Source organism: Helianthus annuus, chromosome 9 (assembly GCF_002127325.2).
Source record: "Helianthus annuus cultivar XRQ/B chromosome 9, HanXRQr2.0-SUNRISE, whole genome shotgun sequence".
Taxonomy (NCBI): Eukaryota; Viridiplantae; Streptophyta; class Magnoliopsida; order Asterales; family Asteraceae; genus Helianthus; species Helianthus annuus.
In genome coordinates, this window is record NC_035441.2 from 165437536 (window position 1) to 165450289 (window position 12754).

The following is a 12754-nucleotide window of genomic DNA, read 5'->3' on the forward strand; positions in this document are numbered from 1 at the left end:
GAGAGTATAAAAAATAAAAAGTGAAGTGGGTGTGGTTGGAGAGTATAAAAAATGTGTGAGAATGATATGGTTTGAGTATAAAAAAATGGAGTGAATGAGATGGTTATTTATATATGTTTAAAAAAAGTGAATTTTTTTTTTAAATTCGGACCGTTGCAAAAAGAGCCGTTCCTCAATTCTCGTGCAAAGTCAGCGGTGAGTCCACACCTAAATCACCCCCCGATTCGGGTCCCCGTATTGATGGCGGCGGTGTTCCCGATCGGGGACAAGCCTCACCGTAACCACTCCCCGCGAACACCCCGTACACCCTTAGCAAATATTTAATAAGCTTATCATTTAACAATTTAAACAGAACAACATAATTCATTGCCCTAAATTAGGCATCCTGTTATACCACAAGCTCAACACAGATCCAATTTAAGCGATGGAGAGCGGCAGTTTAGATCGAATTTGAGCAATGGTTTAGATGTAGAATTTGAAGCCATCACCAGTTTGGATGTGGAATTTTGAAACTATCGTTGGTTGATCGGAGAAGATGTGGAATTTGACGGTGGTTTAAGAAGGGTGATGGTGGGTTGTGCGAAGGGTGATGGTAGTTTGTTGAAGAAGGGTGATGGTTATTTTTTTGTGGTGAGGATGATGTATGATTTGTTGCAGACGGACAGGGGAAAGAGAGAATGAAGGAGAAGGGGGTGGGTGGGTGGGTGGGTGGGTAAAGGTAGTCCCCACTTTGTTTTAAAGTTAAATTAAATAATTAATATCATTTCTATTAAGGACATTATAGTCATTTCACATCAACTTAACTGAGAAAATTAACCCTCATCCACGTCAGGGACTATCCGAGAATGAATTTGACAAAGTTGGAGACTATAGTTGTAATTTTGAAAATGTAGGGACTAAAGATGAAATCTGGGCATACCACATGAACTATCCGGGCACTTTTCTCTAAGTAAAATTATAGCCCTTTTGTTTTTATGTTTTACAAAATTTTTAATCCAACTATTTTTTTTTATCATAACCATATAATAAGAAAAAGCTACAAAATTTTCATCAATTACATTAACAAATCATTGTTATAACATATCATCAATCACGTGATGTGTAGGATAAATGTAGGATAAAGTTACGATATTTATAGAATAAATTTTGAACTATATCAGATATATGCAAGATAAATTTCAATATGTGTAGAATATATGTATGATAGAATTCATTATGTGTAGGATATATGTAGAGTAATTTTCGATATGTGTATAATAAATTTAGACATATGTAATATAAATTTTTTTACTAATTAATTAGAGATATAATAATTAATTGTTAGATTTAAAACTCAACCACTAAAATATTCAAAATGTCATTTTGATATTAATAATTAAGTTAAAATGGTTACATTAGTTACAAAATTGTCACCATCATTATAAATTATTGATCTTATTAATATAGGGTGAAGATTACTTTTTTTTCTCATATTAAAAAGTCTTCTTCAAAGATGCCTCTCCATATATAATATATGTATTATTAATATAGGGTGAAGATTACTTTTTTTTTCTCATATTAAAAAGTCTTCTTAAAAGATCCCTCTCCATATATAATATATATGTATATATATTAATCAATCAAATATATTTCAATATGTTTTTTATAAAAAGGTTGTTATTGTAAAAATTAAAAAAAAAACTAAATAAAATATACATATAGCTCATACGAGGTATGTATATTTGCTTGATTGATGGTTATTGTCAAATAACTTGGTGATTCACACATGATCCCTTCCGTATATAATTCGAGTTTTCTCTAATTACTTTCGCTTCGTTAATTAATTAAAAAAGCAGCTTGCATAGTTGTGTTTAACTTTGTTTCACCACATCCCTGTAAAAATTTTGTTAGTTTTTTTTGTGCTGTAAGCTATAGCAAGTACAGGTATGTATCGGTGTCGTGACTAATCAAACTGATTCTAGTCGGATATCGGTATCAGTATCTGTATTATTAGAACCGATACTAATTTTGATCAATATAAGACACATGTTGATATTCTTTTGGGCATTTCACGAGTTTATTTATTTTTTGGTTTTTTCTTTCGTTTGCTAAAGTAACATATTACGTAATGAATTGAACTAATTATGATGGTGTCGTGACCAGCCAAACCGATTCTAATCGAATATCGGTATCATTATCAGTATTATTGGAAACGGTAACGATTTTGAACAATATAAGATACATGTTGATATTTTTTTGGGCATTTCACGAGTTTATTTTCTTGGTTTTTTCTTTCGTTTGTTATAGCAAGTGCCTGTTATCTAATGAATTGAATTGATTTTGATCGAAATCCTGCCGCATGAAGCAGGTAAAACCCACTGGTTGAATTAAGAGTAGAGTTAAAATTTAAAGAAAAGAAGATACAATGGTTGAGTTGGACTTTAAACCCTTTTCAAGTCCGGTGACTTTACATATAGGTTAAAAGGATAAAAGTTTATAAAGGCAAATATAAAAGGAAATCGAAGACGAATTTTCATTGTGAATGCCGTCAATTCATCAAATTAGTTTTCTGTCATGCATTAACACATTGGCAAATCCCTTTCCAAAACCACATTTGAACCCACTTTTCCCTACAACATATTGACCTTTCTCTCACTCTGTCGACCATGATCCGCATCTCTCTCTATATATACATTTAATAAATCATAATATTACATGCAAATTTGGCATTTTTTTCAAGTAATAATATGATTTGTGCTTCATCTCCATACTTTTAATGTCAATATCTACACGACCATGTGTCCAAATTGTATCCAAGGGGCAATAATGATTATATTTGATGACTAATGCGTCATTATATAACAAAGTTTTGTACGTTTGTTGATGGACATGTGTCCATTGTTGACTAACTTTCTCGTGAAAAAGAAAAAAAAAGTAGAAAATATAAATATATTTCAAGATCTTCATAATGAAGTTGGTGGAAGTGAATAATGAGTTTCAATCAAAGGAATGATGACAACCTAACCCACAATCTAAATCTTTAACTTTAATTGGCATATTATTGGGACGCATGAGTGAGTCATGTGACCCAGATTCTAATCTAGCACCAATTCCTGTCATATCAGCTGTTAGCGAAACACCCTCTCCAAGTAACTGGCAATAATAGAGGAAGTGGACTAGAACTAAGGCCGGAGGGAGTGGGCTCGGTAAAAGGCCATCAGCATGGATTGGAAGGTCATGAGATTTGCGCACTTGAAGAAGGGATAGGATGGGTTTTGCCTCACTTGCCGATTTCAATCGTCATGTGAAGGTGGGATTGCCTTCACAATTTGCGGCAAGGAGGTTTAAGATCTTACCCTCCTTGCCGATTCAAAAGTCAAGTGTCCATCCTCTTCAACCCAATGAAAAATGTCAAGTATGACATGGAATTGGTACCGATTTGGTTTTGCTGGAACCACACCCTCCGGCCTGTTGACTTGCATTTTGAGTATTGAAACCTTGAATATGCCTATATGGTGTGTCATTGCCTACATAGTAAGTATAGTATATAGAATACCCTCCAATTATCCAGAAAGAATAGAGGAAGTACAGTCAACTTTTCTTGGGGCCTAAAGCAAATTCTAAAATCGGGGTCTCTTGCAAAAAAAACATAAAATAAAATCGCTTATGGTTCTTATAACGGCTGATCTTTATTACTATATGTGATGCTCATAAAAATCACAATAAGGTGTATTGTGTAGGACTGTAGCCACACCTAAGAAAGAACCACATATTTTAAACCAGATTTACCCTATGACTTGTACTAACTACTAACACAAAAATATATGTTGTAACTAGGAGAACATGATGCATACACAAGTAATGTACACCTTACAACTTGATTGTGAGCAGTTATGCCCATATCTCTAAGCAACGCAATGCATTATAAAACATAGAGAAACGTTTGGCTATTAAGTATTAACTTCAGTGTAGGACCCAAGTATGTTCAATATCCAATCATGTTGTATCATATTTCATCAGGAGTACAAATAAGAAACCAAAGTGTTTATAAAATAATGATCATACAACCTACTATCCATGCAATGCAACATATAAAGAACGAGTTATTTTCTTTGTTTTCTGTACAGGTCGAAAATTTCAAATCTCATGGCCGCTCATGAATCTTTACAAAGTCAAGAACTCTAGTTCCTAAAAATCTTTTGGGGCCCTCTTAAAAATGGAGTAATGATGTTGTGTGGTTTTTAAAGGTTATAACATTTTCATATGTACAAGTGTCTAGGTTGTTTGGAATACATTTTCAAACGTTAAAAATCTTATCTAGAAGTTGTTATTCCTGGTATGGACCCTAGTCGGGGTAAGTAGAGCATTCACACTGCACAACCAATATGTAGTTATATATATGCTTCGCCAGTTCTTGTTATAATCTCTAATTGATGTTCGTATATGTTGCATTTGAAGATGAAGTTATGTGAGGCATGAATATTAATACCCAAAGGTAACAGAAATCTGTCAAAGATGCCTTAAAATAGATTTTGGCTGCCTTTAAAAAATAATAAAAATATGAGTAGATTTTGGTTTATTGTTAGCACTACTAGAAAAATAGTTTTTTTGCTACAAAATTTTTTGACAAATTTCCCACAACTTAATTTTGGCGACATATCGACAAATATTAAAAACCATAAATTTTCTCACAATTTTTCGACAAGATAGTCACCAAACCTATATTTGTGGCAATTTCGTTGCAAAGTTAACTATGTTTCCAACAATGTTCCGACAAAACTTAGTTTTTTTATTTATTAGCTTTTATTATTAGTTTAAAATTCAAAACAGTGGCAAACTTGTGGCAACTTTTTGAAAAATTTCCCACAAATTTTAGACAAATATTAAAAACCATAAATTTTCCCACAATTTTTCGACAAGATAGTCACCAAACCTGTATTTGTGGCAATTTCGTTGCAAAGTTAACTATGTTTCCAACAAGGTTCCCACAAAACTTTATTTCTTTTTCATTTATTAACATTTATTATTAGTTAGTGCAATTTATAAGACTAAAAAAATCAAAACAGTGGCAAATTTGTAGCAACTGCCAACGATTTTCCCACGAAATTTAATTATATTATTTGAGGCAGGTTAACGTACAATGGATCTTATCGTACAAAATGTACGCGATCATCCTAGTCGTACGATCTGTTGCGAATTAACTCATGAACATGCAAATTGTGCTGAAAAAACCAACATGCGAAATTGCTTTATATACCAACATCGATTTCATCATATTTACTAACATGCGAAATTGGTACAAAAAAACTAACATGCGATTTCATAAAAATACAAACATGCAATTTCCAACATGCATTTTTATAACATGTGATTTCACAATCGCGTACGAGCATACGATAAGCCCTATTGTACGTTACACTTTTTCTATATTAGTTATCAATTTTTGTTAACTATTTTTTTTTGAGCGGCATAATTTTTTGTCAATGGGATTTGAACCCTCTTTCATATATGAGAAGACAAAGTCTTGTCCAACACTTTGATACAGGTAGGCCAAAGGCTCTTTGAATGTTAATTGTTAGTACGATAAAAGTAATCATTTTTAAAAACTAAAATATCAAAATATGTGGCAAAGTAGTCGCAACTTGCCACATTTTCCCCACAAAACATTATCTTTTTATTTGATCACTCTTGTTATTTGTTCATACAATATAAGAAACAATTTTACAGACTAAAAAATCTAAAATCGCGGCAAAGTTGTCGCAACTTGCGACAATTTTTCCACAAAACATTATTTGGATTTTAATAATCCTAACTTTCATCACCACCACCACCATTGGCCCACCACTTCCACCACTATCACCCACCACCACCATCAATCACCACCACCACCACCCTCAGCAACCGCCACCATCACCCGCCACCACCACCATCAACAATCACCACCATGGCGGCTGGTGGTAGTGGTTGTTGATGGTGGGGTGGTGGTGGCGGCTGACGGTGGTGATTGTTGATGGTGATGGTGGCGGCTGATGGTGGTGTTGGGTGATTGTTGATGATGGTGAAAGTTATATTATACAAACATTAATACCCTATGTGCTACGAATTTCCTTTCTATGATTTAAAACTTTAATTTGATTTTTATACTATATATAATATACACTTTTAATATTACAAAAAACGTCCTTTATGTTGATGCCAGATTGCAAAGTGTGTCCTTTGTCTTCAAAAAGTACAAAAGCGTACTCGATGTTTGCGATCCCTTGCACGTTATGTGCTTTAGCCCGAACTCAGTTAGGTTTATTGTTAAATTTGACCAACTGAACCCCACATGAGGGTATTTTAGTCATTCTACATTATTTACTCAAATAAATAAACATAAAAATTAACATATAAAAAACTTAATAAATATCTCTCTCTATTACACATATACATACCATCTCTTTCAACCTCCACCATCAGCCACCACCTACCCACCATGACCACCACAACCCCCACTCAATTTATAAAATCCTCTAAAAACACAACATATTAGCACAAACAAGAGCATCAAATTGAATCGAAACAATTCAGATCAACAAAAACATGTAGATGAATCCGTACACTCAAAAACCCTAACAATTTCAACATAAAACGAAATCGAGAAATGAAGAAATCAGATCTGGAACAACCCCACTCTTCATCTTCTTCACAAACTTGTCGGTGGTTATATAACAGTAGTGAACGACAACCATAATGAGCAGCAATGAAAAATGGAGTTTCGACAAATCTAGATCTGGCGGATCAGTGGAACGACGGATTTAAGGGTTTAAACGACGACTTTTAGGGTTTCGACGACGAAAGATCCCTTAGACCGGGTTACATTTCATGATGATGATGATGATGGTTGTGACTATGTTGATGCAAACGTTTATTCTGACCACTCTTTAGATGAAGATGAACATGATTGTTAGGAACATAAATTGTTTGTTGTTGTATACTTATTATTTGAGATTTATCATATGGTATGTACATTGTATATTTTTTTTCCTATCATAGAGTTTGTGAATCTTATATATATTATCTAACCAAATATGTTCAATTAAATGCAGGCTATATACAATATGAATGCTGGTAAAGATAATACAAGTCGTGGTGGTGGTCGTAGTAGTGGTAGTGGTGTTGGTAGTGGTCTGCGTGGAGGAAAGACAAAACAAGTTTCAAGGAAACGCATTGATTGTGGCATTGTTATTCGGGAGCCTGATCTTAGTAGAGGTGATGGTGATGCTGTTTCTGGGAGACAAAGATCCCAAAAATTGGATCCAAAACATCCCAATGGGAAGGCAACTGTTGAGAAACCTACTATATGGACTAAAGGGCCATATTTGATGGTACGACCTCCAAAAGGTCCTTCAATTTCATACCACAGAGGTGTAAGGGGCAGTTATCATCGTATGGGTGAGGGTGATCCAATGACTGATTTAGGTGGGACGTTAAATAGTTTGTCACCAGATATTCTTGATGATAGGGATGGTACAACGTTACAAGATTTGTCACGTGATATCCTTGATGATGGCGACAATGGTAATCAATATAAATTACTAATTTTTTATTAGTTATCATTTTATTAATTACTATTTTTAACTTTTTAGATGATGATGATGCTGGTGACGACGATGATGACGTTGGTGATGATGGTTACAATGGTGACGATGGTGATGGTGTCAGCGAGGACGATGACAACTTTGAGGGTGACGGTGACGACTTTGAGGGTGGTGGTGACGACTTCGAGGGTGGTGGTGACGGTGATGGGAGGCAATTCATACAAAGCAATGGGAAAAAGTATGTTTCTAGTTTAATATTTTAATTTATATTGTTTATTGATGTTATAAACTAGTATTGGTAGTAGGGTTGTGCAACGGTTCCGAACCGGACCGAACCGGGAACCGTTACACTCTAAATATAAGAACCAGGTCATTTAAAAACCGGTTCGGTTCGGAACCGGGTTAAACGGTTCGGGTGTAATTTAGACCTGGCAATCTTGGCCCATTGAGTTAAGTCTGGGCTATTTTGGGTTTAAAAAAGGAACTCATGGGTTGTTTTGGGCTTAATATAATTTACAAGGGGGTTAGGATGGGTAAATTTAGAAGTTAGAGAAAAAGTAAGTGGGTCAGGATGGGTAAATAATAAAAAACTAATGGGTCGGGATGGGTATGATAGAATAACAAGCGGGTCTAGAAAAAGAATGAGTTTTCCCGCTTCCCTCATTGCCCACTGTTCAATACAGACATAGTATTGTTCTCTGTATCAACGATTAAAGATTTCCTTCACAATCAGTATGAGGATAGACTCGAATTCGTTGAATCCTTATTGATTCACAAGGTAATTTCATCTATACTAAAACCCGAATTTGTCATTTATTATATTTATCATTCATACTTTATTATTTGATTGATTTTATGGAAAAAATCGATATTTAATCAAACTTTGGAATCTATTTGCCCATATTGTTGCTTAAATTGAAATACAACAGATTTCTAGAAAGTGTTTGCTCTTTTGATTTGGAAGTAGCTGTTCAATGAACCCTAATTTAAATACTTCACCAAAGAGTAAATAAGCAGCAAAGTTTGGTTTTGACTTTATAAATATCAAAGTGATTTATACAAGGTTTGAATAAATCATAGAAACTTCAATTATGCCTTTTGATTTTGTTTCCAAGATCGTTCCTTTCATCATAAAAGTTGTTTTTTGGAAGATTTTCTATGGGATCCAATTTGGTCTGACTTTCATATAATCCGTCTAAAGTTGTGAACTTGTGACCCTTCATAGTAATGATGATAGATGTGTTGCTGGTTGTGCTTTACAAAAATATTATGTTTCTGCAGCCATCACGATGTGTTTTTATTTGACTATTGATGCTTATGGGATATTAAATATGTGATTGATTTTTGGTGTTTGAACCAAATGTGGATCAGAATTTAAAACCGACTTTAAGAGGCCATATCTTGGTCATTTCGAAACCTTTTTGAGCGGGTTTTAGCCTAAAATGTAGTACTTTGAGCGGATTATTCACCCAAAAAGTTTCGTAACTTTTCAATACCATTTGAGCCCCGAAAAACTGTTCGCAAAACTGAATGTCAAAGTTGTCACCTTTGGACAGATTTTGCAACAAAACAGCCAGCTTTGGACAAATTGTGCATTAATTTTAAGGTCTACTAGGGAGCCTCATATTGTATACTATATTTACTTAGATTCATGCGGGTAAACTATGATCTGTTTTGCATGTTTTAGCATGTATACTATACTGATTCTCAAATTTCTTTTCAATATTTTAGGTTTGTAGACTCAAAGGTACATAGACGTGTAAAGGAAATACTTGAACAATGTCTTGATGGAGATTGGGTCACGTTTAAAACGATCCCCCAAAACGTAAAGAAGCGCATGTTTGACCGCTTCCGGGTAATTTATCAATTATTTATTTGTATATGTTATGATTATATGTATTATTTATTGCATTTTTATTTTTGTTTTTGTAGACTATGTATAGGTGGGATCCAAAAGCACACCAGAGCATACGTCATTCGTTTATTTGTGTGCTCAAGGATCGATTTAGAGGCATAATGAGCGATATGAGGAAAAGTTCTAAAAAGAAAGCTTTAAAGGCGAGGGAAGATATTCCCGATGTCGGATACAATTTTAAGATACAATGCAAATATCCGCCCAATGGAGTGCCTCGTAGGAAATGGGAACGTATGTGTATGGTAAGGGTTTTAATAATTTACATTTTTTGTCTTAATTATTTTTATGTATTAATTATATATATATATATTTTACCACTATAGTCTTGGAACACTAAAGATTGGGAAAAGAAGTCCAAAGCAGGGAGAGAAAACCGGAAGAATGACTTATGTCGTCATACAGGCGGGTCCAAAGGGTTTGACGAACACCGTCGCAACTTGGTAAGCTAATCATATTATTACTTTTAGAAACCTACATGAACACTTAGAACTTATAAATTACATTGCATCTTTTTATGTAGGAAAAAATAAAGGGTAAAAAGGTTGGATTCGCGGAAGTATTACTTCATACCCACGCCACCAAATAGTGTAAAAAGAGATTAAATGATGGGAGATCAGTGCAAATGACTATGATAAGTTAGAGTTTGTTACCGATCGTTCAAAACGTTCATATGTAAATTATCTTTTATCATTTATTTATAATTATTGTATCATCTTTTAGTACAATATCAAGCCATTTGTTTTGATAAACTGTAGGTCTCCTACATGAAAAAACTTGAAAATAAATATGGGAACACGGATTGCGATGATATGGAACTGTGGGAGAGTCTGCATCCCGAGTGTCAGGGTCGTCAGTTGTTTGGGGTAGGATCTTCTGATCCACATTTTGTGTTGACTGGAACAACATCTTCCACAGCTAGTGTGTCAGATACTCGACAATCGCATGAGGTAATGTTACTGCTATTATTGTGTGTATATATATGTATGAATGTATCAGACTAGTGTGTGCTATCTAATATATACATGTATGTTTGTTTGGGTCATTTTTTTGGATTGACCTAGGGGTGAGCATAAATAGGTCCGACCCGATTAGAACCGAGAACCGAACTGAAAAATACCCGAAACCGACCTTAATATAGGATATAGGGTATTTGTTTGGTTCCTGTAAATCAAGTATGTCGGGTATCGGTTCGGGTCGGGTAGGGAACAACAAAGAACCGAAGCCAAACCTGTGGAACCGAGATAAATATATGGATTCTGTACAAAACAACTAATCTGGGCCAAAGCCCATCAAAATGAGTTAACATAATTCGTGATATATCAAACAGTATAAGATATATCAGAACTAAATCCATACTTCAATAAATCTTCAATATTGTTCATAATTGCTGCAGCTGCTTCACGAGGTTGTGGTATGACTAGTGCTATTACCTTAGAAACTCATATAAATGTGATTATGTGAACATCAGCTAAGTAAATTTGTTTTCCATTTTTTTATTATTTACTGAGTAATGATATCATAAGTTGTGATGCACACCTACCAAAGTTTAGCAAACTATTGATGAATATTTTGATTACCTTTGATCGCTTCATATTCTTGGGTAAGACTGAAGTGACATTCAATAACATGTTATCAGAATTGCTGCAACTGCTTCAATAATCATGTTCACATGTTGTCAGACTTCATATTTTAGCCGCTAAAATATATAATTACATAACATAATGGTCGGGTCGGTTCTTTACCCGAATACCGATATACCCGACTCACAATAGAACCGGAACCGATTTATAGGGTATCATATCGGGTATTGATTTAATGGCTTATCGGGTATCGGGTCGGTTCTTCTTCGGGTCGGGTCGGGTAGTTGATTTTGCTCACCCCTAGATTGACCCGTTACTTGTTAATGTGTGCGAATTATATTCGTTTTAATAAACTTTAGCTCCAAAAAGTTCAAGCTGAACTAGGAAAGGAACGAGAGGCTCGACAAAACATTGAAGCCCGTTTTGAACAATTTGAACAAGAGCGGGAACAAGAAAGGGTTGAACGTGAACGAGAGCGGGAACAAGAACGTGTTGAACGTGAACGAGAGCGGACCGAACATGCTCGATGGCAGAAATACATGGAAGCAAAGTTTAATAAATTCGGAAAAAAGTAATTTTTTTATGTATGTTAAAGATCATGTTAGTTTTGTTACAAAAACGTGCATTTTGTTTTTTATTCTAAGACTGTAAACATGTTTTTTTTGTTGGAATCTTTAGGATTTTCTGCAATTTATTTAAAAGAATTTGGTTTTCAATTTTTTTGTTTTAATAATATTAATTTGATTTATAAAATAATGGGAATTTTGTCGGTAAGTTTAAATGTCACACCCCAACCGATGGCGGAATCATCGGGGCGCGGCACTGAGCGAAACAGATTGTTCAGAAGTTTCCACAACAACTATCATACAATTCAGTTATATAACACGTCCCATACCGTGTCCCAAATAATAACAAGTTATCATAGAAATCAACTAAACAATATGGGAACTGTTCCGACAACTCAGATTCTTAATTATTACAGACCGAATTTAAATATTGTTTTAAGACTTCTAGACGGTTAACGGTAGATCTTACTGACTACAGGTGCCAGTACAAGATCTACAGATAATTATGGCCCTGGAGCAGGTATGTGGACACTGTCCTAAGGTCACAGGCTCCTAGAAGCTTATTATTGCCTCGCTTCCCTAGCACGCTAGTAGCTTAAACACCTGTCACATACGTTAAAATAAAAGTCAATACATATAATGTAAAGGTGAGTACACAAGTTTGATATAGCATATAAAGTTCGAAAAGTTTACGCATAACCAAGCACGTACACAAGGGCAAACGATGCATGTAAATTATCAACATGGGACCATCGATACCAACGACTTCGAGTTGACTGTCCGAGACAGTTCGCAATACATGATTACCACTGTAATCCATGCAAGTAATTGTCCTTAGCAACCCCCGTGTGAACGGGTGCTGAGTCCAAACTATAGTACTACGTTGCTAAAGCAGGCAGATAGCACTCCATGTGTAAACATAATAAACAGCAATCATTTAGTCAAGTAATACATGCAAGTAGGTTAGCGTTCAAATAGTTTGTGTCGTTTGTGAATTTGATAGATTACGTATGTAACACCCAAAAGTGCTGAAAGCAAAAAGGGATCGAGTATACTCACAGTGGTTGGTTGTGGATTGAAAGGAGCACTGAGAATAGGTTAGCCTGAATAGTTCGATAACAATACAATGAGTAA

The 12754-nt window shown here is 34.8% G+C and overlaps 1 protein-coding gene across 2 annotated transcripts; it reads left to right on the forward strand.

Moving 5' to 3' along the window:
* The first annotated feature begins 6856 nt into the window (after positions 1-6856).
* Positions 6857-11770, forward strand: LOC110879396. 2 transcript variants are annotated; one of them, XR_002558647.2, is made up of 9 exons: positions 6857-6980; positions 7068-7539; positions 7608-7797; positions 9291-9414; positions 9492-9716; positions 9798-9914; positions 9995-10146; positions 10230-10421; positions 11414-11770. XR_002558647.2 is itself a non-coding variant. In XM_022127847.2 (7 exons), the coding sequence occupies exons 1-7, from the start codon at positions 6978-6980 to the stop codon at positions 11627-11629; spliced, it is 1422 nt and encodes a 473-aa protein (XP_021983539.1). In that variant the 5' UTR covers positions 6857-6977; the 3' UTR covers positions 11630-11770. The 2 variants fall into 2 exon arrangements, 1 of the variants encoding a protein (XP_021983539.1); XM_022127847.2 differs by lacking the exons at positions 9798-9914; positions 9995-10146.
* Positions 11771-12754: the final 984 nt, after the last annotated feature.

Bases quoted from the DNA above. Each gene is read 5' to 3' on its own strand.
- LOC110879396 (XM_022127847.2), top strand. The intron at 7,798-9,290 runs GTATGTTTCTAG...TCAATATTTTAG, and splicing joins ATACAAAGCAATGGGAAAAA to GTTTGTAGACTCAAAGGTAC. The intron at 10,422-11,413 runs GTAATGTTACTG...AATAAACTTTAG, and splicing joins ATACTCGACAATCGCATGAG to CTCCAAAAAGTTCAAGCTGA.